Genomic DNA, 23164 nt, shown 5'->3' with positions numbered 1-23164 from the left:
GGCAGAGTTTCCCGAAGTGGCTCAACGTTAAAAAGACCAGGAGAGCTTTCAAGTGTATTTATAAATCATTGTGCCTCACCTCTCACTTGTCAAGTCAGAGTATGAAGCACTGAGAAATTCCTTTTTAAAAACTCTCCATCTCTCCAGGTGATTCTGACTCAGTAAGTGAGCTCTGGGATGCATGTCTCAAACCTCGGTGTACACTGGAGTCTCCTGAAGTGTGTCAGATGGAAGATTCTGATTCAGAAGGTTTGGGGTGGGGCTTGGGATCCTGTGTTTCCAGCAAGCTCCCCGGTGGGGCTGACGTCGCCGATCCCGAGACCACACTCCGAGCAGCAGGTTGTACGTACCTGTCCCCAGGTGTGCACCCACACACAGGCCACCTCCGCTGTTGCACTGGGCCCAGGTCTGAATTGCAGGGTGCACCCTTTACCGTTTCAGCTCTGCCCTACTCCCTGCTGCCCCCAAATCTCTACTGGTGCTTGGACTTGCCCTTGCAAAGGGGGGACGCAGCTCAGGCCTGGACCCTCCCTGTTGGTCTCCCCACTGACCCGGCAACCAGCAGGGAACAAAAGGGCATTAATCGTGATGGGTGCGTCTGGTATAGAAGGCCTAGGGACCTTCTCTTTATTGTCAAGGACCAAGAAACAAACTCTGGGAATGCTGTGTACAAGTGCCGAGGAGCTACAAGGAGGGGTGGGCTGGAGGAGACACGGTGAGGCACGACTTTCTCCTGAGGAGCTCCAGCTCTTCATTCTGACACTTGAACCAAGGACAGACAGCCACCCCTTGTCACCCCTTGTCACTCAGGCTGCAGGAGAACGGGAGCCTCGCTCAGTTCATCAGTTCCTAGAGGGCAGGCAGAGCGAGAAGCCATTTAAAGCTGATGCGAGAGGCCACGTGTGGTCTGCTGGGAGTGCCCTTGCCAAGCAGGATGGATGCTGAAAGTGGTCCACGGCTGCTGGTGGCGGCTGGTCCCGGCTCCCTAGGTCCTGGGCTTCTCTGGATTCTCAATGATGAGCTTGTCAGTCGAATATATTTGGCCAATGTGTACCTGGAGGCAAAGAGAAGACACAGACCGAGAACCATGGGCTCTGTTAGCCGTGAAACTCAGAAGTGCGTTTCTACATTTAGGTGCATATGTGCACCGTCATGGGACGTCGTTCTGGAAACGGCACTGTGGGGCGGAGTGCAGTCACCAGCTTCGCTTCTGCTAATTCCCAGCACTGTCCCACCCCACGTCCCGCACTGTGGGAACAGTGGGAGATCCCCACTCTTTCCTTCTCGCCCTTGGGATGGCCCGACAGTGGGCCGTCCTGAGCCGGGGGAGGCCCAGCCAGACCTGTGCACAGCAGATCCTCACCCAGCAGGATCTCTGGCCTTTAGGACTGTTTCTTCCGCAAGGATGGACTTTCACCACCAGGCACTAGTGAGTTCTGTCCATGCTGGGGCAGAAGCAGCACAGCTGTACCCCTGCTCTGCCACTCACCTGTCACACCGCCCACCTCCTGCCTCTGGTCTCAGCATCCTCATCTGTGGGATGAGGGCTACAGGGCTGCTCCCAGCTGATCTTCACGCCCTTTGCTGCTCCAACAGCCTTTGGACCCTCAACACGGTTGGCACCTACGTGGTACGAGAGCCCTGGGGGCAGCTGGGGAATCTGCCAGGGGACGTCACTGCAGACACAGAGGCGAGGACGCCTGTGCTGCAGCGGTGGGAGGTGTAACGGGCTTCCTGTCACCTCCTGAGGGGCCGGCTCTCTGCCTCCCAACGTGTCTTACAGCCGGCAGCAGCCGTGAGGGAGGCTGTGAGGCCCGCTGTCCCCACCTTGCAGCCTGCCTGGACCACCTGGGTGGTCTGTGCCCAGGGCCTGTGTGAGGTCATGTGCTCATTCAGGTCTGCCTGGGAGCCCCTGCAAGGCAGGGCAGGTGACCCAGGCACGCTGTGGCCCTGGGTCCTGCAGTCCTGCGACCACTGACGAGGGGACGAGAAAAGGAAGCGGAGAGCAGAGGGCTCTGCAGCAGAGGCGATGTACCGGCATTTGTTGAATGAAAAGCCCCGCAAGCCCTGGAGGAGGTGTGAAGGGCAGCCCAGCCCCGGCTGGGCCACAGATGAATGGCAGGCCCCTCCCGTACTGGGACTGTGCTCGGGTGAGGCTGGAGACCCATCCCTGCCCTCAGGAAGCTCAGAGTCCAGGAGGGAGACAGACGAGGAGGGAGGCAACTGTAACCCGATGGCTGGAACATCAGCAGCCGTCTAGCACTATGAGGTAAGCGGGATACGGGGCCACACACGGAAGATGAGAGGCAGGAGGGAGGTGCCTGGGTTCTTGATGACCGTGCAGCCATCACACCCGCCAACTTACTAGCTTAATGCCAACTTTTCTTTTACGTGAGAGAAAACTAAACCGCCACATTTTTAAAGCTACTGTTATTTGGGTTTCTTCTTATATACAACTACACCAAACCCTAACTGATGTGAATGTATATTGTGACTTTTAAGTGTAGACTATATGACTATTGATAAAAAGGTCACTGCAGACAAGAAGGTGTGCTGTGCCCTAGGATAAGTGGAAACAATGTCCCTATCACCTGGGAAGGCACCATTAACAGACAGTCTGTGAATTTCTAAAGTTTAAAGAAGACCACACTGGGACTTATAAAGATCTTCTTTTGTCCCACAATATTTGCTTTAGAGTATGTGGCTATTAATATTTTAGCATTTTTTCTGTCTAGTCTTTTAATTCACTTATATATTTAAAATGTATGTGTGTATATATAAACAGAATATTTAAATTTGGAATCGTAACTTGCTTTTCAAAACTTAACTTTATATCCTTATGTCATTAAATAGTCTTTGAAAGGATATCTTTAGTAACTGATAAAGTTGCATTGTAAAGATGCACGGTAATTTATGTAATCATTCTCATATGACGAACACTTGCAGAGTTTCTGCTTAGTCCTGGGATTACCATTCTCATGTATAAACCTTTTATAGCATCTCTGATTTTCTTTTCTTATAAAAGGTTTCTAGAAGTGGAATTATTGGGTAAACAGGTATGAATATTTTTATGGTTCTTGATGGATCTTACAAAACAGCTTCCCAAAAGTGTGCATTTGCTCGACAACTGACACCCCCTTTGGTGGACTGTTTGAAGGTTCGGCAGTGTGTCCATCGCGTCCCAGAACAAACACGTGTCTTCCCACCCAACTCACTGCGGACACCATGAGCGCCCACGGCCACCCTCTCCATGGCTCTCCTGTGTGGCCCTCCTAACAGAGGCCCCACCAGCACAGTCAACGCAGCATTTGTTTCTCACAGTCGGCAATCTAAAGGGTGGAACCTTTGGGGGGTAGGTGCACTCACAAGAAACGCAGTTGTATGAGGTGGCCTGGTCCCAGTCAGCTCCACGAAAAGCTCCAGAGAGAGCTGCACTGGGGTGATCCAAAGAGCTCAAGTTTTAGGAAACTTTTAAGTCAAAACAAACCTTCAAATGTAGAGTCCACTTTGACCGAAGTATGAATTAGACTTTAAAAATTCCACTCAGAAACAACACTTTTATGGCCTTTGGGGGAAAAAACTGAATGAAAACAGATCTTAATGGTGTTAAGAGAGTGCAAAGATTAACATGTTTCTATCTATCCAGGCCCCTGGTCCGCGATGCACAGTCCTCGGACGGCCGGCACCCTCTTGTGGGTCACGAGCTTCTCACTGACGCCGGGAGACCTTGGTCTCCCCACCTGTCTGTCCCTCAGGCTCATGTGGACCCACACCCACCACGCAGAAGCCCACCCACCCTCTGAGTCGACTGCTGAAGCTTCCCTGGGTCCCCTCTGCAGAAGGGGCTCGCTCTCTCTCCTGGGAACACTTATTGCAATGTCTGCGCCACCCAGGGGGCACTCACGTGGCCTTGTCCTATCACCACTGTGTGCCTGTGTCAGCTCCTCGGCATGAAGTGTGGCTGAGGAGGAGGAGGAGGAAGCAGGGGCTCGAGCTCTGTTTGGCTCGGCTGCCTTCCCGGCAGAGTCCGGGACAGCGCCAGGCACGCAGGCCTGCTCAGTAAGGACACGGTAACTAACAACGCCGGGGTCTGGTATCCCTGGTTGTAAGGCTCTACGTGTCCACTAGCTCTAAAATCTGGTCAGTAAGTGGTGATGACGTGCTTTGGTGGAAGAGCTACTAGTGGAAATACAGAATTGATACAGGCAAGTCAATAAAAATAGCGATAGGGCCATTTATTGTAACAAGAATGTTCACTCACCATTAAGCAAAATCACATGATTTAAATTTGGCCCAGCAGGGGGTTTAAAGCTATAATCCAGGGCTATAAGAGATTAACCCAGAGCAGTAACAGAAGGGGTAAGGGAAATAGTCAGTTCACACAGGGAGTAAATATTAAAGTTATCTCCACAAGGGCTGTCAAGATGAGGCAATAAACGGTGTAACAGTTCTGTCACACTTATTTGGGCTGTAAGATGTGTCAGCTCACATGGGGGGGCGGCCTGCAGTGCTAATGACGGAGCAAGTGGCTCCAGCTGCAGGTGAGGGGAAGTGGTCAGCGGAGGCGAGCAAGTGCAATTACAGCTGCAATTTACAGCCCCTCCAGGACCACGAGCTGACTTCCACTCCACGTCAGACTGTTACCACGCACAAACGGGTCATTAGAGCCAGTCACACTTTTACTCTATAAACTTTGGGAGATGGCATTAGACTTCACTAGAAAAACACACAAATGACTCAACCGCAAGTAGATGGGATGACTGGCTGGCCCTGAAACACGTATGAGCTCTGGGACTCACCAGACAAATAACCTGCTGGGGAGGAAGCGGCAGGATCCAGGAAATGCAACGTAGTCCAGGGTTTCAGGTCCTCACTGCTTACTCCTCTGACGCCAGGAGCATCGCCCGTGCAACACATCTCAACCTGGCTTAGACTCGGGGCGGCGCGGCTCACTGTAGGCGGTGGGGAGGCTGCCTGGGCCGTCTGATGCTCGCTGCCTATGTCACGGGGCTGCTGTGAGAATCACACGGACTGGACTTGAAGAAGAGGTATCGACTGCCCCAGACACTTCCTAGGCCCAAATCTATCAGATGCCTTCATGCTCTTGGGAGGATTAAATAAGAACAGCATGCGGGGGACTTCCCTGGTGGCGCAGTGGTTAAGAATCTGCCTGCCAATGCAGGGGACACGGGTTCGAGCCCTGGTCTGGGAAGATCCCACACGCCGCGGAGCAACTAAGCCACGACTACCGAGCCTGCGCTCTAGAGCCCGCGAGCCACAACTACTGAGCCCGTGTGCCACAACTACTGAAGCCCGCGCGCCTGGAGCCCGTGCTCTGCAACAAGAGAAGCCACCGCAATGAGAAGGCCGCGCACCGCAAAGAAGAGTAGCCCCCGCTCGCCGCAACTAGAGAAAGCCCGCGCCCAGCGACGAAGACCCAACGCAGCCAAAAAAAAAAGTATTTGATTCTTTTGCTCTCACAACAAACTTACGAGGACGATATAACAGTATCACCATCGATTTAAAGGCTTTTATAGGCAAACTCTACTTTTGGTGTTTAATTTCTGTACTTGGAAGGCCTGTAATTGCTCAAATGGACATGCCCTTCCATTTCGCAGTGGATCACAGTGAAAATATAATGAGAAAAGACAGCAGCAACCGTCACACACAAAAAACCAACATGCCTAGATATAACCTTAATAAGAAATGTGTGTGATTTTTAGAGAGAAGACTACACAACTTAGAAATATAAAATAAGTTTGAATAAAATGACACACCATGTTCACGGAGAGACTAAATCAATACAAAAATGTCAACCTTTTGCCAAATTATATTTAACACAATGATAATAAAAATCCCAACAGGATTTTTTTTTGAATTACTTGAGAAAATGAAATGTTTATTTGACTGAATATGAAGTCAAGAATAAAAAATAACATTTTGAAAAGGAAGACATTGAAGCATTTTGGGGATTCAGTGAAAAGAGAAATGAACAGGAGAGAGTTAGAAAACAGACCCTGTTATCCAGAAGTAGTATTTTATTCACAAGATCATACTCACGGGGGTTTGGGGCTTACTGAAGCGGCTGCAGCAGCTGGAACATTTCTCTGAAGTCTCCTTGTGATCTTCATGTAACTGGTGTATTCTGCTCTGCACTGTGTTTATGCTCATTTCAATATAAAAAGGTTTCCCACGTTGTCAAGTAGCTCAGGCTCTTCACGGAGATGCACTGTACCTGTCCTGTGCCTCTGAGTGCCTCCTGACACACCCAGCTTGCGAGGCATGTTTTAACGGTATTACACCTTTCCTAGGGGAGCTACACTTGATCGGGGCTTTGGAAGCCTCCCCCCGCAATCTTTAAGCCACCAAGATAATGAATCTTTGTCAGCCTGCAGGTTCTGCCGACTGCCTGCCTGTGCCGTGAAGGAGCAGGGCCATCCGTCTGTGGCCCCTACACCCCCCTCTGTTTCATAACAACGTCAGACAGCTTCCCACGCTGCCTGCAATTCACACAGTAATTCTCTCCAGTGAGATTCCAGCGCGGAGAGTCACTGTCACAGCCTTAGTCAAGTCACTTGCCCTAGCAAACATTTTTCAAATAAACCATTTTTATCATACTTCATGCTTCCTAATAATTTTTAAAGAGCAAAATGAAAGAGATTCCTGAACTTGTATATAATTTTCCCCAGTCTTTTCTGTTTAGCAACAAGAGCTATTATGAAACCAAAACTTAAGAATATAGTTTGCATGGTCTTCCTCTAGAAATGCTCTTGAGGAACCTGTTTTCTTTGTAGGATTCTGTAGCCAGAGCTGTTTTTCAAAAGGTTTACATATAGTAACATAACTTTGCTGCTTGTAATTTTGCTATGGTCTTGTGCAATGGGAGAACACCTGAAGCACTCAAACTAGATGTGCGAAAATTCAGACGACAGCTAAAAAGGAGGTCAGTTCAAAGAAGCCGGGAAGAGTCTCTTCGTGCTCCCCCCAACCCCCTTCCACCCTGCTCTGTGAGCCTTGAAGTTCAGATACTGGCTATTCCTGTTGTGGAGGGCGGTGGTGAGGGGCTGACCTCTTATTTCCTCTGTGACGCTCCTCGCAGAGTGATGAACAAATTCATATCTCTTCCCTGAATCCCATGTTCCGTTTAATAGTGACTGTGTTTCGCCCTCGCTTGTAGGGACAAGAGAGAACCCAGGGGCAAGCGTGTGCACTCTCACTGGCGTGGCCACACGTCCGGTTCACACAGAGGGTCCCAGCCTGATTGCTAATGGGGTCTCTCTCACCTCAAGGGGCCCAGTTTGGATGACGAATTACATGGTCGCCCTAACTCTTATCCACTGTTGTCAGATTTCTGGGCCATTCTGTTGTTTTTCTGCACGTCGGATGTTCAGTTACAAGAAAAAAGCAGGCTATAATGTGATGGCTTCTTTCTTCCATTTTCCAGGCCATGAGAGTAAAGGAAATCAGACCATTTTAACGGGTCTCAGAGAGCTGCGGCCGCAAAGGAGCCTGAAGTGGAGGGCAGCCGGCAGGGGCGCCCTCTGCCGGAACAGACACGCACGTAAGGCGGCGGGTCCCAACAAGGGCGAGGCCCAGAACCACAGGGCCAGCTTCCCAGGACACACGCGGCCTGGGCCGCTCTGGAGTTCCTCAGGAGGGGCGTGGGGTGAGGGTGCAGTCATCTCTCCTTGCTGCTGGTCGGCTCACCTGAGTGAGCAGTGCGCTGATCTAAGGGGGTTCATCGTTGTTATTCTAAAATTACAGTCAGAATTTTTTCCCCAGTGAGTGAATACGACCCCCCAAACCAAACAAAACCCAGGGTTGATATTTCCCCGCCAGGTGCGCTTTGGGCCCAGCCCTGCCAGAAAGTGGAGCAGAGGCTGGGAGACCAGGTCGGGGAGGTCGCTCTAAACGCCACACTGTCAGCGAGGGCCGGGGCTGTGTCCTCCGGCCCCTCCGCACTCGCTCTCTGCAGGTGCCGGGCACTGCTCAGGGTGAAGCAGGAGACGGGTGCTGGCCGTCCCCCTCCACACCCACACTCGCTGGCCACGAGGGGACACCGGAGACAGACAGTCTGCTGGCCAGTGGCCTGCAGTCCCCCGGCGTGGGTGGGGAAGCTCTGCAGGCAAAAGCTGCAGGTCAGCACCAGCAACTTGGTCACCAGCCCTTCCTGGAAGCGGGCAGAGCCCAGGGCCCGAGTGTCATGTCAGAGTGAAAGTGGCACTTCCCCGGGACGGCGACATCGAGAGCCCCGGCAAACTGCCAGAGACAAGCCCGTCAGAGGTCACGCTGCTGCCTGGCTCAGTGCCCCTTAGCCCTGCACGCGGGCCTCAGGCCACCACGGCCAGCGGCCAGGCCAGGACCCTCATGCGCGAAGTGCGGGGCAAACAACAGAAACAAACAAATGAGGAATCACAGTCTGTGCGTCCTCCTGCAACCTGCCTTTCAAGCTCAGCATCTTTCCGTGTCAGGACGCACAGACCTCCTTCTTTCTTTCGAACAGCTGCCTTGTCTTCCTTTGCTCCCAGCCCCGCCGGGACCTGCTGGGTAATATGCAGGGACACTGGAACAGACAGACGGTCAGCAACGCCCTCACGTTCCCAGGGCGTGGGAGCTTCCTTAAACAACACTGGGGCCGACACGCCCCAGCACATCTGATTAACTGGGCTCCCTTCTGTCTTCCTCACTCCGAAAGTAGGTTGAAAGAGCACCCCAGTGGACACCGAGAGACAAACACAGTCACGAACCAAAGCGCCCGGCAGAGCCGCAGAGGAAGCAGTGGGCCCAGATGCTGAGAGGCTATGCCAGGCCGGGCCCCAACCCGGCACACACGCCCCCGTCCACCCCCAGCCCTGAGAAGCCCACGAGCTCCTGGGAGCCCCTGAGGAGCTGGTCCCGGAAGGTGGGAGGGAGTAGGGACAAGGGCCGCCAACAGTGCCGGGCAGTGAAGTCGTTCCCCTGCTCCACGTGACTCAGCCCTATGTCTCCTAATCCTGACCCCTGGAGAGCCGCCGTCTTCCACAGGCCCCAACTTGCCAGGGTCTAGGAGACACTTAAGTGTATGTGTAAGGACACCTGGCGATTCTCAGAGATGCCTGGAGGAAGGGGACCCCTCGAAGCACAGGGTCCCTGCTGGCCGGGGGACAGGGCAAGGCTGACGTTCAGCTGGTAAGAGCCACACTTGTGAAAACGCTGAACTGCTTCCACACTCGGCACCTGACTGCTGCTCCGACCCTCCCTCTGCCAGCCGGTCTCCCTCTTCCAGGAGGCCTGGGCCTCGCGCTGGGGTCCCCATCTGGCTTGGTGGACTGCTTTCCAGCTCCAGCTTGGCCAGCTTTCATTCAGATGGGCCAATGCCTATGCTGCCCTGGTGGGTAAACATCTGACCATCAGCTCTGGGGCGGGGACTCTGGGCTGTAGGTTTGGGCTGTTACTGAAAAGGGATGCAGAGTTTTCAGCGACAGGCTACTGACCGTGAGGCCCACATCTGCTTTCCTTCCAGTATTCTGCAGAGGGGATGTGAAGACAGCTGGACAGAATGGCCAAATTTCGGGCCATCAGGAAGTTATTCTGGATGAGAGAGAAAGGGAAGGCCAGAGCCAGAGCCTGAAATGATGCCACGGGTCTGACGGGACAGTAAGCTGGGCCTTCCCTTTCGGTGCCAGCCCAGGGCGGCGGCCCCTTGGTATCCTCAGTGCTCACAGGGTCAAGGAGAGGGCGGGGGGCTTTCTCTTAACAATCTCACCTCCCAGGCCCTTGTAGGACATGAGGACTCACCGTACACAGACTTAGCTCTGTCCCTGGAGCCCGGCTACTGAACACGCTCTCCAATTAGACATCCAGGAAGCAAAGAATTGATACCAGAGGGACCCTACTGACCCCCAAACGGAAGCGTCAACTTCAACGTCAGGACCGTGGGCTGCTGTGCCCACCACTGTCTCCACTACGTCACTGACAGTACAGACCTCGGAGACCTACTGCGAGGTGCATGCTGTCCCGGTGGATGAAGTAACGGGTCCCCGAATAACCTGCTGTGCGCAGCGGCATCAAGAAGCCAACTGCCAGTTTGACTCCGCGACAGGGGAAAGAACCAGGCCTTTGAATCACAAGCTGCAGACGCCCGGCCAGCACGCAGCAGTGGGCAGGCCATGCGGCTCTCCTCCCCTGGGCCTGCTTTCACTTGCCCCAGAGCAGGTCAGGCTGCAGCAGCGGGCGACACGGTGCACAGGCCAGATTGCCCGGGCGAGCCTGCACAGGACCACTTCCGCCTACCTCCTTCCGTGCCCCCCGGCTCCGCAGGGAGGAGGAAAAGCCCAGAGGAGCTTCTCGCCACTGCGGCAGCCTCCTCCCGCCACCTCGGGGAGATGGCCTCGGTGCACACGGCTTTTCTCTGAAGCATGCACACTGTCTCTTTAAATGTGCTCGCCTTTAACTGCGAACGGCAAAGTGCGAGGAAATGAATCTTCCTGCCCCAACTTTTTGCCACGGCTGATTTAAAAAAGAGCCTGGGAGGGCTTCCCTGGTGGCGCAGTGGTTAAGAGTCTGCCTGCCAATGCAGGGGACACGGGTTCGAGCCCTGGTCTGGGAAGATCCCACATGCTGCGGAGCAGCTAAGCCCGTGAGCCACAACTACTGAGCCTGCGCGTCTGGAGCCTGTGCTCCGCAACAAGAGAGGCCGCGACAGTGAGAGGCCCGCGCACCGCGATGAAGAGTGGCCCCCGCTTGCCACAACTAGAGAAAGCCCTCTCACAGAAACGAAAACCCAACACAGCCAAAAAAAAAAAAAAGAGCCTGGGACCGTTCTGTTCTGTTAAGGCACCTGCAATCCAGCAGATGGGCCTTCTTCACTGCCACTGCTTTAGAGAAATCGGACTACAGTCATTTTACTAGGAATAGGACAGCTTCACACTTCTGTGTGTGACACAGTAATAGCTAAACTCTCTCTAGCAGTTGACAGTTTACACGGTTGTACGCACTCTTATCGGCTCACCTGATTCTTACAAGGTATGTAGAGCAGGTGGGTGTCGTCCTCATGTCTCTTTTACAGTTAAAGAGATGAGGGTCTAAGAGGTGAAGTTACTTTACCCAACATCACAGGGTTAATACGTAGTACTCTGACTTGAAGCAAATCTCTAAATTCTAATCCTTTCAATCTCAGCTAATTCTATGAATACATGGTGGTTTATAAACCCAGCATGAAAAGAAATAATAATTTTTAAAAAATCAACCATAATCCCACCACCCCAAATCAACTTTATTTTTATTTCTGCGTACCAATTTTGTCACGTTTACATTTGAAAAGCTGAAAGACACTGTTCACAAATGATCATGTGCACGTACAGTCTGTTTCCTAACCTAGAACCCTCATGCCACACATGCGTCCCCACGTGTCCACGCAGCCTGCACAACTGTAAACGGCCAACAGTGTGTTTCCATAGCTCTAGGTTCGGTCTCATTTCCAGTAGCTCAGCTGAAAACACGATCAATTCCAGGGTAGGGTTCGTCTACCCGCCCGCCCCTTTTCAAGCTTTTGGAGAAAAGTGTTTTTCCTGGAAGATATATTACTTTAATGAGTTCATGTGTTTTTTGCCTTTTTTCTCTTTTCCACTTGTTCCTCCCCCGCCTTTACTTATGCATCCAATTGGACTAAAAGTATGACGTCAGAGATGTCCACCTCTCACAGATGGGCCGAGATAACGACCCCACTGAGTAACCAGCACGACCGCGCGAAGGAGCAGCTGGTGACTTTGTCCTGAGATCAGCGTCCCTGCCTAGGAAGCGCCCCCTGCCCCGCGTCCCAGCCCGGCTCCGCCAGCAGGCTCACAGCCTGCTCTGCAGGCGCTGCTCAAGCCCAGCGAGGCCCGGAGAGGCCCGGCGAGGCTCTCCCACGGGAGCAGACCTGGGAGGCGGCCTCAGGGCTCTGGGGAACCCTGCGCTGGGCGTGGCCTTCTGCAGTCCCAGCCCTGCTCCCAGCCCCACCCGCACGGCGCCGCCTTTATTCGGGGTGGGTTTACGCGTCTGTCTCGACACGAGGCGGAGAGCTCCTGGAAACCAGGGGCTGTGTCCTCTTCATGCCCCTGGCACCTGGCACCTGGCAGTGTGCAGTCAGCTTCCTTGCCACCCTCCAGTGAGAGCCTGGAGGCCGGTCCTCATCACGACTCCCGGGAGATACCTTTTGCGACCCCGCCGATGCGGCGGGCAGAGCCAGGGTGAGGAGGAGACGGGGCCTTGCCCCGCCCATTCCACCCCACTCAGCCGCTAGAATCATCCCTCTCTGGTCACATGTGGCTTTCCTGCTCGCTCACACTGAATCCTCATCCCCGCCTCGTGCCTAGGAGGGTGCCTCGCTCAATCCCTGCTGAACAGCGAATGATCCCAGGAGAAGGAGGTGCCTGCCCAAGGCGCAGGCCCTGCAGAAGGGAAGCGGGAGGCCAGCACCCTGGGAGGTGGCGCTGGCTAGGTTCCTGGCTCTCACCACAAAACCAGCTGAGTCTGCATTCTCTCTACTAAGAATATGGAGGGAGGGACTCGGGGCACCTGGAGACCCGAATACGCCCCGCTCCCCTCCACCCCCGGCCCCGCCTCCCCGCCCCTGAGACAGTCATGAGTCTTGGAGGCGGGCGGGGCAGCTGGGGTGTCACAGGGTGAGTTTGTGAGAACCTCCCCCCGAAAAGGACCTGCAGGGGACCATGCAGGGCCTGGAGGCCAGCACTGGGGACTCTGGTAGGGGTGTGGCCGGACGAGAGCCACCTGGCTGACACTGGCCCCTTGTCAGTGAGCTCTGTCAGTCAAGGAGGGGCTGGAGAACAAGGCTGACGCTCTCTGCTCCCGAGTTGGGGTTGCATTAGGGGACCTGGGACAGGAAGACAGGCAGCTGCTGCCACCACTATGGCACCGGTCCCTGGGAGGAGGGAACACTTCCCTCTTGTCACGTATGGAACTGCAGCCATGCAGGGTAGGCTAATGACCAGACCTGAAGCCCAGTGAGATGACAAAGGAAAACAACAGAACACCTAAGGGAATCCAGGAGCCAGACGGACGAAATCTGACCCAAATGGCCGCCTATAACATAAAGCTGCTGGGAGAGGCGAAGGACCAGCACTTGGACTCAGGAAGAAACAACTGGTAAGAATGGACTTGTTTATGAAATTTACACATGTAGGGAGATAGGATGTCTTGATGGAAAAAACAGGTATCCTTTTTCAAATAACAGTAAAAAATGTATGCTTCTAATTATCAGCATCAGGCTACAGAAGACAATCATCAACAACATGGAAAAGTAGAATAGAATTCCCAAACTAATAAAAGAGGGGAAAAAGGCATGAATAGCTACTTGATAAAACCAACACAAATAAAGAAGTGAAGAAGAGAAAACAAGTCATGATAAATAACAGAATGAGATGAAAGGAACAAAATCAACTCCATCAGCCGTTACATGAAATGTGAAAGGACTAGCTGGGATTGGTAACAAAACAAGACAAAACTCCTAAAACACAAGCAATAAAGACTGAAATCGAGGGATGAATTAAAATACACTAGGCATATTCTGGGGAAAAAAATTACCAGTTTATGTTAACAGTAGACAAGGTAGAGATGAGTCTAAAAACCACTAAATTGAATAATAAGCAACATTTACAAAAAAGATGTAGCAGCAGTTTACAAGATGTAAACTTGTATGCTCTAAATAAAGACAGTAGCTGAGCATATAAAGCCAAAACTATTAGAAATGAAAGGAGAAATTCATAAAAATAAGATTCTAGTGGGGAACTCTGATATTCTTCTTCCAAAACAGAGCAAAGCCAGTACATTCAAGCACTTGGCCAAAGAAAATCTTAAAAGAGTTTTTATTTCTCAGGTTAATTTACTTTTTATTGGATTTTTGATTTAGCTGCCAGAGAGGTGCCCGTAACTTTCTCTTAAAGCATATCCTTAATATGTAGTCATTAAAAACGACATTGTACTTTGAGAAGATAAACAAAATGGATAAACCGTTAGCCAGACTCATCAAGAAAAAAAAGGGAAAAGACTCAGATCAACAGAATTAGAAATGAAAAAGGAGAAGTAACAAATGACACTGCAGAAATACAAAGGATCATGAGAGATTACTACAAGCAACTATATGCCAATAGAATGGACAACCTGGAAGAAATGGATAAATTCTTAGAAAAGCACAACCTTCTGAGACTGAACCAGGAAGAAACAGAAAACATAAACACACCAATCACAAGCACTGAAATTGAAAGTGTGATTAAAAATCTTCCAACAAACAAAAGCCCTGGACCAGATGGCTTCACAGGCGAATTCTAACAAACGTTTAGAGAAGAGCTAACACCTATCTTTCTCAAACTCTTCCAAAACATAGCAGAGGGAGGAACACTCCTGAACTCATTCTACGAGGCCACCATCACCCTGTGATACCAAAACCAGATAAAGATGTCACAAAGAAAGAAAACTACAGGCCAATATCACTGATGAACATAGATGCAAAAATCCTCAACAAAATACTAGCAAACAGAATCCAACAGCACATTAAAAGGATCATATACCATGATCAAGTGGGGCTTATCCCAGGAATGCAAGGATTCTTCAATATACGCAAATCAATCAACGTGATGCACCATATTAACAAACTGAAGGAGAAAAACTATATGATCATCTCAATAGATGCAGAAAAAGCTTTTGACAAAATTCAACACCCATTATGATAAAAATCCTCCAGAAAGTAGGCACAGAGGGAACTTACCTCAACATAATAAAGGCCATATATGACAAACCCACAGCCAACATCATTCCAATGGTGAAAAACAAACCATTTCCACTAAGATCAGGAACAAAACAAGGTTGCCCATTATCACCACTATTATTCAACATAGTTTTGGAAGTTTTAGCCACAGCAATCAGAGAAGAAAACGAAGTAAAAGGAATCCAAATCGGAAAAGAAGTAAAGCTGTCAGTGTTTTCAGATGACATGATACTATACATAGAGAATCCTAAAGATGCTATCAGAAAGCTACGAGAGCTAATCTATGAATCTGGTAAAGCAGCAGGATACAAAATTAATGCACAGAAATCTCTTGCATTGCTATACACTACTAGTGAAAACCTGAAAGAGAAATTAAGGAAACACTCCCATTTACCACTGCAACAAAAGAATAAAATACCTAGGAATAAACCTACCCAAGGGGCTTCCCTGGTGGCACAGTGGTTAAGAATCCACCTGCCAATGCAGGGAACATGGGTTCGAGCCCTGGTCTGGGAAGATCCCACATGCCGCGGAGCAACTAAGCCCGTACACCACAACTACTGAGCCTGTGCTCTAGAGCCCTGGCTCAGCAACAAGAGACACCACCACAATGAGAAGCCCGTGTACCGCAACGAAGAGTAGGCCCTACTCACCACAAGTAGAGAAAGCCCGCGTGCAGCAATGAAGAACCAACGCAGCCAGAAATAAATAAATAAATAATAAATAAATTTACATATATTAAAAAAAACCTACCTAAGGAGACAAAAGACCTGTATGCAGAAAACTATAAGACACTGATGAAAGAAATTAAAGACGATACAAACAGATGGAGAGATATACCATGTTCTTGGATTGGAAGAATCAACATTGTGAAAATGACTCTACTACCCAAAGCAATCTACAGATGCAATGCAGTCCCTATCAAACTACCAATGGCATTTTTCACAGAACTAGAACAAAAAATTTCACAATTTGTATGGAAACACAAAAGACCCCGAATAGCCAAAGCAATCTTGAGAAAGAAAAAAGGAGCTGGAGCAATCAGGCTCCCCGACTTCAGACTATACTACAAAGCTACAGTAATCAAGACAGTATGGAACTGGCACAAAAAAAGAAATATAGATCAATGGAACAGGATAGAAAGCCCAGAGATAAACCCACGCACATATGGTCACCTTATCTTTGATAAAGGAGGCAGGAGTATATAATGGAGAGAAGACAGCCTCTTCAATTAGTGGTGCTGGGAAAACTGGACAGCTACATGTAAAAGAATGAAATTAGAACACTCCCTAACATCATACACAAAAATAAACTCAAAATGGATTAAAGACCTAAATGTAAGACCAGACACTATCAAACTCTTAGAGGAAAACATAGGCAGAACACTCTATGACATAAGTCACAGCAAGATCCTTTTTGACCCACCTCCTAGAGAAAGGGAAATGAAAACAAAAATAAATAAATGGGACCTAATGAAACTTAAAGGCTTTTGCACAGCAAAGGAAACCATAAACAAGAAGAAAACACAACCCTCAGAATGGGAGAAAATATTTGCAAATGAAGCAACTGACAAAGGATTAATCTCCAAAATATACAAGAAGCTAATGCAGCTCAATATCAAAAAAACAAACAACCCAATCCAAAAATGGGCAGAAGACCTAAATAGACATTTCTCCAAAAGAAGATCTACAGATTGCCAACAAACACATGAAAGGATGCTCAACATCACTAATCATTAGAGAAATGTAAATCAAAACTACAATGAGGTATCACCTCACACCGGTCAGAATGGCCATCATCAAAGACTCTACGAACAATAAATGCTGGAAAGGGTGTGGAGAAAAGGGAACCCTCTTGCACTGTTGGTGGGAATGTAAATTGATACAGCCACTATGGAGAACAGTATGGAGGTTCCTTAAAAAGCTAAAAATAGAATTACCATATGACCCAGCAATCCCACTACTGGGCATATACCCTGAGAAAACCATAATTCAAAAAGCGACATGTACCACAATGTTCACTGCAGCACTATTTACAATAGCCAGGACATGGAAGCAACCCAAGTGTTCATCGACAGATGAACTCAGCCATAAAAAGAAACGAAATGGAGTTATTTGTAGTGAGGTGGATGGACCTAGAGTCTGTCATACAGAGTGAAGTAGGTCAGAAAGAGAAAAACAAATACCGTATGCTAACACATATACATGGAATCTAAAAAAAAAAAAAAAAAAAAAAGGTTCTAACGAACCTAGGGGCAGGACAGGAATAAATAGGCAGACGTAGAGAATGGACTTGAGGACACGGGGAGGGGAAAGGGTAAGCTGGGATGAAGTGAGAGAGTGGCACTGACATATATACACTACCAAATTTAAAATAGATAGCTAGTGGGAAGCAGCCGCATAGCACAGGGAGATCAGCTCCGTGCTTTGTGACCATCTAGAGTGGTGGGATAGGGAGGGTGGGAGGGAGACGCAAGAGGGGATATGGGGATATATGTATACGTATAGCTGATTCACTTTGTTATACAGCAGAAACTAACACAACATTGTAAAGCAATGATACTCCAATAAAGATGTTAAAAAAAATCAATAAATCAAAAAAAAGTCTTAATTGTGCAGTATAAGTTCACATCTCAGATGTATTTGTACTCTTAAAAAATATATATCTTTTTCAGAATTCTGCAATGTCAACTTCTCATAACCAATTCTTATTAAACTCTAAACTAGTAGTCCAGGTTTTCCAGGTTTTAATTCAGTTTTATTTATTTTCTTTGGTATGTATTAAACTTAAAAGACAACTTAAACATTCCTTGCAGTAATGTTCTAAGATGTTTTTGAGGGTAATTTAAAATTTTCCATAGTATTAAAAATAGAAAATTGAAAATGTGTTATTGTGATAAGAGGTACTGTTAAAGCACAACAGAAGTGGTTTAATTGGCGTGTACATTTCCACTTTAAAAATGACTGTTATAAAAAAAAAATGACATTGTAGAAGAATATTTAATGACCTGGAAAATATAATTTGGGTGGAAAAGAAAAAGCAGGATGCAAATCATAATTGAGAGGCAATCATCACATGCCTTGGCTTCATAACTCTGTCCCGAACTTATACCTTTTTCTTCATGCAGCCCTGGGTCCCCAGCTGACAGATCAGGATTCATCAGCAGATCGGAAATTCTGACCTGGCTTAAGCCCAAGCAAGTTTCTATGACTGTACCCAGCTCTCGTGGCTTTGGGACACCCCCCAGAGTGAGGAGAGAAGGCATTTCTGCATCCCATCGCCTCTCTGGGGTTAAGGTTGAGGGTCACCTGCTTTACCTGCTGAGCAATGCATCTTTCGGAAAGTCACCTTTACTGGGCAGGTAGCAGGCTGAGCGGCTTCATTACTTAGTTTCTCACTTAATTTTTACAAATACCCTATCACTACATGATACATACATCTTATGGATGAGTAAAAAGAATCAGAGAAATTTAGTGACCTGCCTACATTTTCACAACTGGTACATGAATTATGGAGCTGGATTAATCCAATCCAGGTCTTCTGACTCCAAAACCTATGACCTTTTCAAAATATATCTCTCTATATATATTCATAACCATACTTTGCTACTGTATCAGAGCTAAGTAAGCCTATCAAGAGTCAGGGAACAGAAGGGAGGAGACGGCCAGCTCCTGGGCTGGAGATGAACCTAGAAAGGTCATTGGTGAGGGGAATCTGGGTGAGACCAAAATCTATCATCTTTTTACTATAACACACCTCCTCTGAAAAAGTGTTTCTCTCCTTTCTACTGAATATTTTAAGTGGAAGCCCCATGTTATTCAAACAGAAGAGTCCTCCGGTCACTTAGGCCGGGCTGCAAGAGGCTCAGACAGATGGAGAGAGTTTAACCTGGGGATCTGCTGCAGGAGCTCACCTCGGCCACAGTCGTTTCCAGAAAAGGGCGTTCAGGGTGTTAACTGATCAAAGCTGAGCAGGGAAAACTACAGGCCATCCGCCCCGGGTCCCATGGAGAGCCTCACTTTGTGAAGTTCCATGGGGAGCAACAAGCCACCGGCCAGTGTTTTTGAGGCTGTTGAGATTTTGCCAGAAAAGGAAGCTGGCTGAGCAGGGGGACCGGAGCTTCCTGCCCACACAGAGCCCACCTGCACCTGTGCCAAGGCCACTGCCACCCCAGCGTGGGGAGCGGAGTCTGGCGAAGGAAACAGCTTTTTCCTTCCCGACAAGGGCAGGGAGGCAGCCCCTCCCCTCCCCGAGGGGTCAGCGGGCCCTGCTCCTGGGCCTCTTGCCCCAGGCTTCCTGGTGGGGCTGTGCACGTGTGGAGGACCCACAGGCACCTGTCCCCAGGCTGTGCCGGCTCCACGGCCCTGGAGGGCCGGCAGGTGGGGACGGAGGCCCTCTTCCCTCCTGTTAAGACGACAATCAGGTCAGGGTGAGATGGCCTTTTTGTTCTCAGGTATTCCACAGTTTTATTCTCTGAAATAAGAGATAACACTGGTGTGACTCCGCTGTGTGACAGGAGCTGAGGAGACACAGCTCTTCCCCAGAACAGAGAACAGACCAGCCCGAAAGCAAACAGCTCTCAGCACCGCCGCCACCCAGGAAGGAGGCCTGAAATCCAGCCTCCGAGGAGGCTTCTGAATCCTGGCTGCCCTCTGGCTGGCATCCCGGGGGCAGCTTCAGAACATGCTGATGCTCGGTCACACCTCAGAGACTATGGTTTACTTGGTCTGGGGTGTGGCCTTCGGGTCACACTCTGCACACAGTTGCGCTGAAAGACACAACACAAACTTTCCACTTAAACCACTTTAGAGCATCCAGTCCAGTGGCATTAGTGACAGTCACATGCTGCAACAAGCATCAGCACCACCTCGTCCCAGGACCTTGTCATCACCCGGAAAGGAGACGCCGGGCCATCAGCAAGCCGCCCCCATTCTCCCTCCCCCAGCGCCTGGCAAGCACGGCTCGCTTCCCGTCTCTCTGGGTTTCCCTGTCTTGGATTATTTCCTAGAAATGGGACCATACAGCGTGTGGCTTTGTGGCAGGCTTCTCTCACTTGGTACAATGTTTTCAAGGCTTAGCTAGGTTACAGCATGATCCGTACTTCACTGATTTTAAGGCTGAATTCCATTGCATGGATATATCATATTTTGTCTATCCATTCTTCAGCTGAAGGACATTTGGGCTGTTTGTACCTTTGGTTATTGTGAATAGTGCTGCTATGAACATTTGTGTCCAAGTTTTTGGAGTGGAATTGCTGGGGGATGAGGTAATTTTATGTTTAACTTATTTAGAAACTGCCAAACTGTTTCCACACATGTCAGAATTTTTTAAACCTCCCCAGGTGAGTCTAACACCCAGCCAAGCCTAAGTACCCAGTCAAGATCCAACTCTCAATTTTTATACAAGATAAGTGACAAAATAAAGATGCAACCAGCAAAATTCAGACATAAGTACTTAGTCCTTCAGCAAATGGATTACAAGGAAAAACAAGAGTGAGGTGGGAAAAAAAGATATGGGCCAAACCACAGATTAAAAGAAATTTAAGAGACATATTATCCAGAATCTTATGTGGATTCCAAGCCAAACACACAGACACACAAAGTTAAAAAAATTATATATGTGAGATAATTTGAAAATTTAAACACTGTATATTTGATGATATTGAGAAATTATTGTTAATTTGTTCATTATAAAAATGGTATTGTAGTTATGTTTTAAAAAAAGAATCTATCTTTTCAAATAGGTACTAAAATAGTTTCATAAAAATATAAGTTTTCTCAGATAATGTGGGCGGGCATGGGTGGGCATATAGATAGAATGCCATTGGCCGTGAGTAGGTAATCACGAAAGGAAGATGAGGCTCATTATACTGTTCTCTCTCCTTTTCTATTTGTTCATATTTTTCCATAATAAAAAGTTAAGCAATAAATTGGTATAGGTATCATGAAAATCAGTATGGAGGTTCCAAGAAATTAAAAACAGAGCTATCATATGATCTAGCATTCCCATTTCTAGGTATATATACCCAAAGGAAATGAAACCAGTATCTTGAAGAGATCTCTGCATCCCCATGTTCAATGCAGCATTACTCTTGATAGCCAAGATACAGAAACAACTTACGCATCTGTCAACAGACGAATGGATAAAGAAAACGTTATGTATATATACATGCACGCGTGTGCACGCAAACACAGACACACACACACGAATATTATTCACCCATAAAAAGAAGAAAATCCCTCCACTTGTGAAAACATGCATGAACCTGTAGGACATCGGGCTAAGTGAAATGAGACAGACACAAAAGACAAATACTGCATGATCTCACGTATATGTAGAAATAAAAAGAAAAAAAGTCAAACTCACAGTAATGAAGAGTACTAGAGTGAATGCTGTTTACCAGATGGGGGAGGGGAGGTGGATATTTCTCAAAGGGTACAAACTTTGACTTATCAGATACGAAAGTTCTGGAGACCCAGGGGTCCCCATCTAATGGTGACTACAGTTCATACCCATGTACTGTATATGTGAAATGTGCTAAGAAAGTAAATCTCAAGTATTCTCAACACACATGCAAAAGGTGACTGTAAGGGGATAGATGTTTTAATCAGCTCAACTGTGATAATCATTTCACAGTGTGTATGTGTATCAAAACGTCATGTCATACACTTAAATAGACACACTTTTTATTTCAAATCATACCTCAATAAGGCTAGAAGGGAAAAAAGTTACAAAACAAACAAGAAGTCCAGCCACTGCAAACTAACATTGACGGAAGATGTAAGCAAACGTCTATTTGTTTCAGAAACCTCATCTCTGCTCACTCCCCTCCTCTGCTGGCTAACTGCCCTCCCTGGGACTTGGACCAGAGTGTACATTCCCGCCAGATGTGCTTTCATGGTAATGGAATTAGCTCCCTAGGCAGGGTTCACACGGGATGCCGAGGGCCTTGTCTCCTTCAAACACAACGGTTTTCTTTGAAGTTTTCCTGCTGCATCCATTCAACAAGCCTTCCCGGCTCTAGAATTGGAAACAAACCCAATATGGTTTCTTACGGTGGTAAAATATACACAACTTAAGATTTGCCATTTTAGCCATTTTAAAGCGTACAGTTCTGTGGCCTTAAGTACATTCACATTGTTGTGCAGCCATCACCACCATCCACCTTAACGTTTTCATCCTCCCAGACTGAAACTCTGTCTCCATTAACACTAACTTCCCCCTCCGCCAGTCCCGGGTAACCACCATTCTACTTTCTGTCTCTATGAATCTGACACTCTAGGGACCTGTTCATAAAAGTGGAGTCATACTGTATTTGCCCCTTTGTGACTGGCTTACTTTACTGAGCATAATGTCTTCAAGGGTCATCCATGTTGTGACCTGTATCAGAATTTCCTTCCTTTTCAAGGGTGAATAATATTCCATTGCATGTATATACTGCATTTTGTGTATCCAGTCCTCTGTCAATGGACACTTGAGTTGCTTCTACCATTTGGCTATTGTGAATAATGCAATGAACACTGTATACAAATATCTGTTTGAGTTCCTGCTTTCAATTCTTTTGGGCATACACCCAGAAGTGGATCATACAGCAATTCTATTCAATACTTTTAAAACCAAGTCAAAATTCTAAATAATAACCTGTCCAGTTTCCTGCTGCCTTTTAGAATGGGCTGGGCTGGGAGTGGAAAAGTGGGCAGGCAGGATAATCTACAGTTCAGATCCTGGGCTTTGTCCTCAGACAAACCTGGTTTACAACCTTGCTCTGCCATTCATCAGCTCTGAAACCTTGGGTATGCTACCTAAACTTGAATCCTGTTTCCTCACTTACAGCATGGGATAATGCCAATCTTATCAAACTTAGATAGTGTTGATGATGTGTTAGTACAGTGCTTGGCACACAGCATTCCATGAACGGCTTCTCTTAACTAGAGCACTTCCGTCTCCATAGCCCCAGGTGGTGGCTAGGGAAGGGCACCTGCACTGAGGCGAGGCCCACAGGTTCTAATCACAGCCTCTTCTCATGGCACGCTGAGCTGCCCTAGGAGCTGACAGCGCAGGAAGGCTGTGAGACTTTCTTCATTTCTTACTGAGCAGAGCTGCGCATAGAAAGAACTCTGCTCTCTTCCTGGGGCCTCTTCTTCTTAACAGCCTTATGGAGACATAGTTTACATACCGTAAAACCTATCCATTTAAAGTGTACAATTCAATGGTTTCATACTTGTGTGCCCATCATCACAATCAATTTTCATCACCCCCAAAGGAAGCTCTGTACCTATGAACTGTTACCCACCCCGAACTGCCCATCCTTCCCAGCCTATGGCAACTCTCATCTACTTTCTGTCTCCGTGGCTTTGCCTACTCTGGTCATTTCATAAAAATGGAACCATACAAAATACATCCTTTTGTGTCTGGCTTCTT

The 23164-nt window shown here is 48.3% G+C and overlaps 1 protein-coding gene across 6 annotated transcripts in view; it reads right to left on the bottom strand.

Moving 5' to 3' along the window:
* LYRM4 (LYR motif containing 4) overlaps positions 1 to 23164 on the bottom strand; it is a 189997-nt gene that overhangs the window by 68014 nt on the left and 98819 nt on the right. For 2 of the 6 annotated variants that reach the window (XM_082344599.1, XM_082344598.1), the window contains one exon: positions 594 to 1054. The exons of 2 other annotated variants lie outside the window; for them this stretch is intronic. Coding sequence is in view for 3 of the 4 variants with exons in the window: in XM_082344598.1 (XP_082200724.1) it covers positions 986 to 1054 (69 nt within the window). In the remaining variant the exon portion in view is untranslated. 2 more of the 6 variants (XM_082344597.1, XM_082344602.1) reach the window with 2 other exon arrangements.

Source organism: Balaenoptera borealis (genome assembly GCF_965194805.1).
Source record: "Balaenoptera borealis genome assembly, chromosome: 12".
NCBI classification, from domain to species: domain Eukaryota; kingdom Metazoa; phylum Chordata; class Mammalia; order Artiodactyla; family Balaenopteridae; genus Balaenoptera; species Balaenoptera borealis.
Note: the sequence above shows the minus strand (reverse complement) of the source record. Positions and strands in the feature narration are given on the sequence as shown.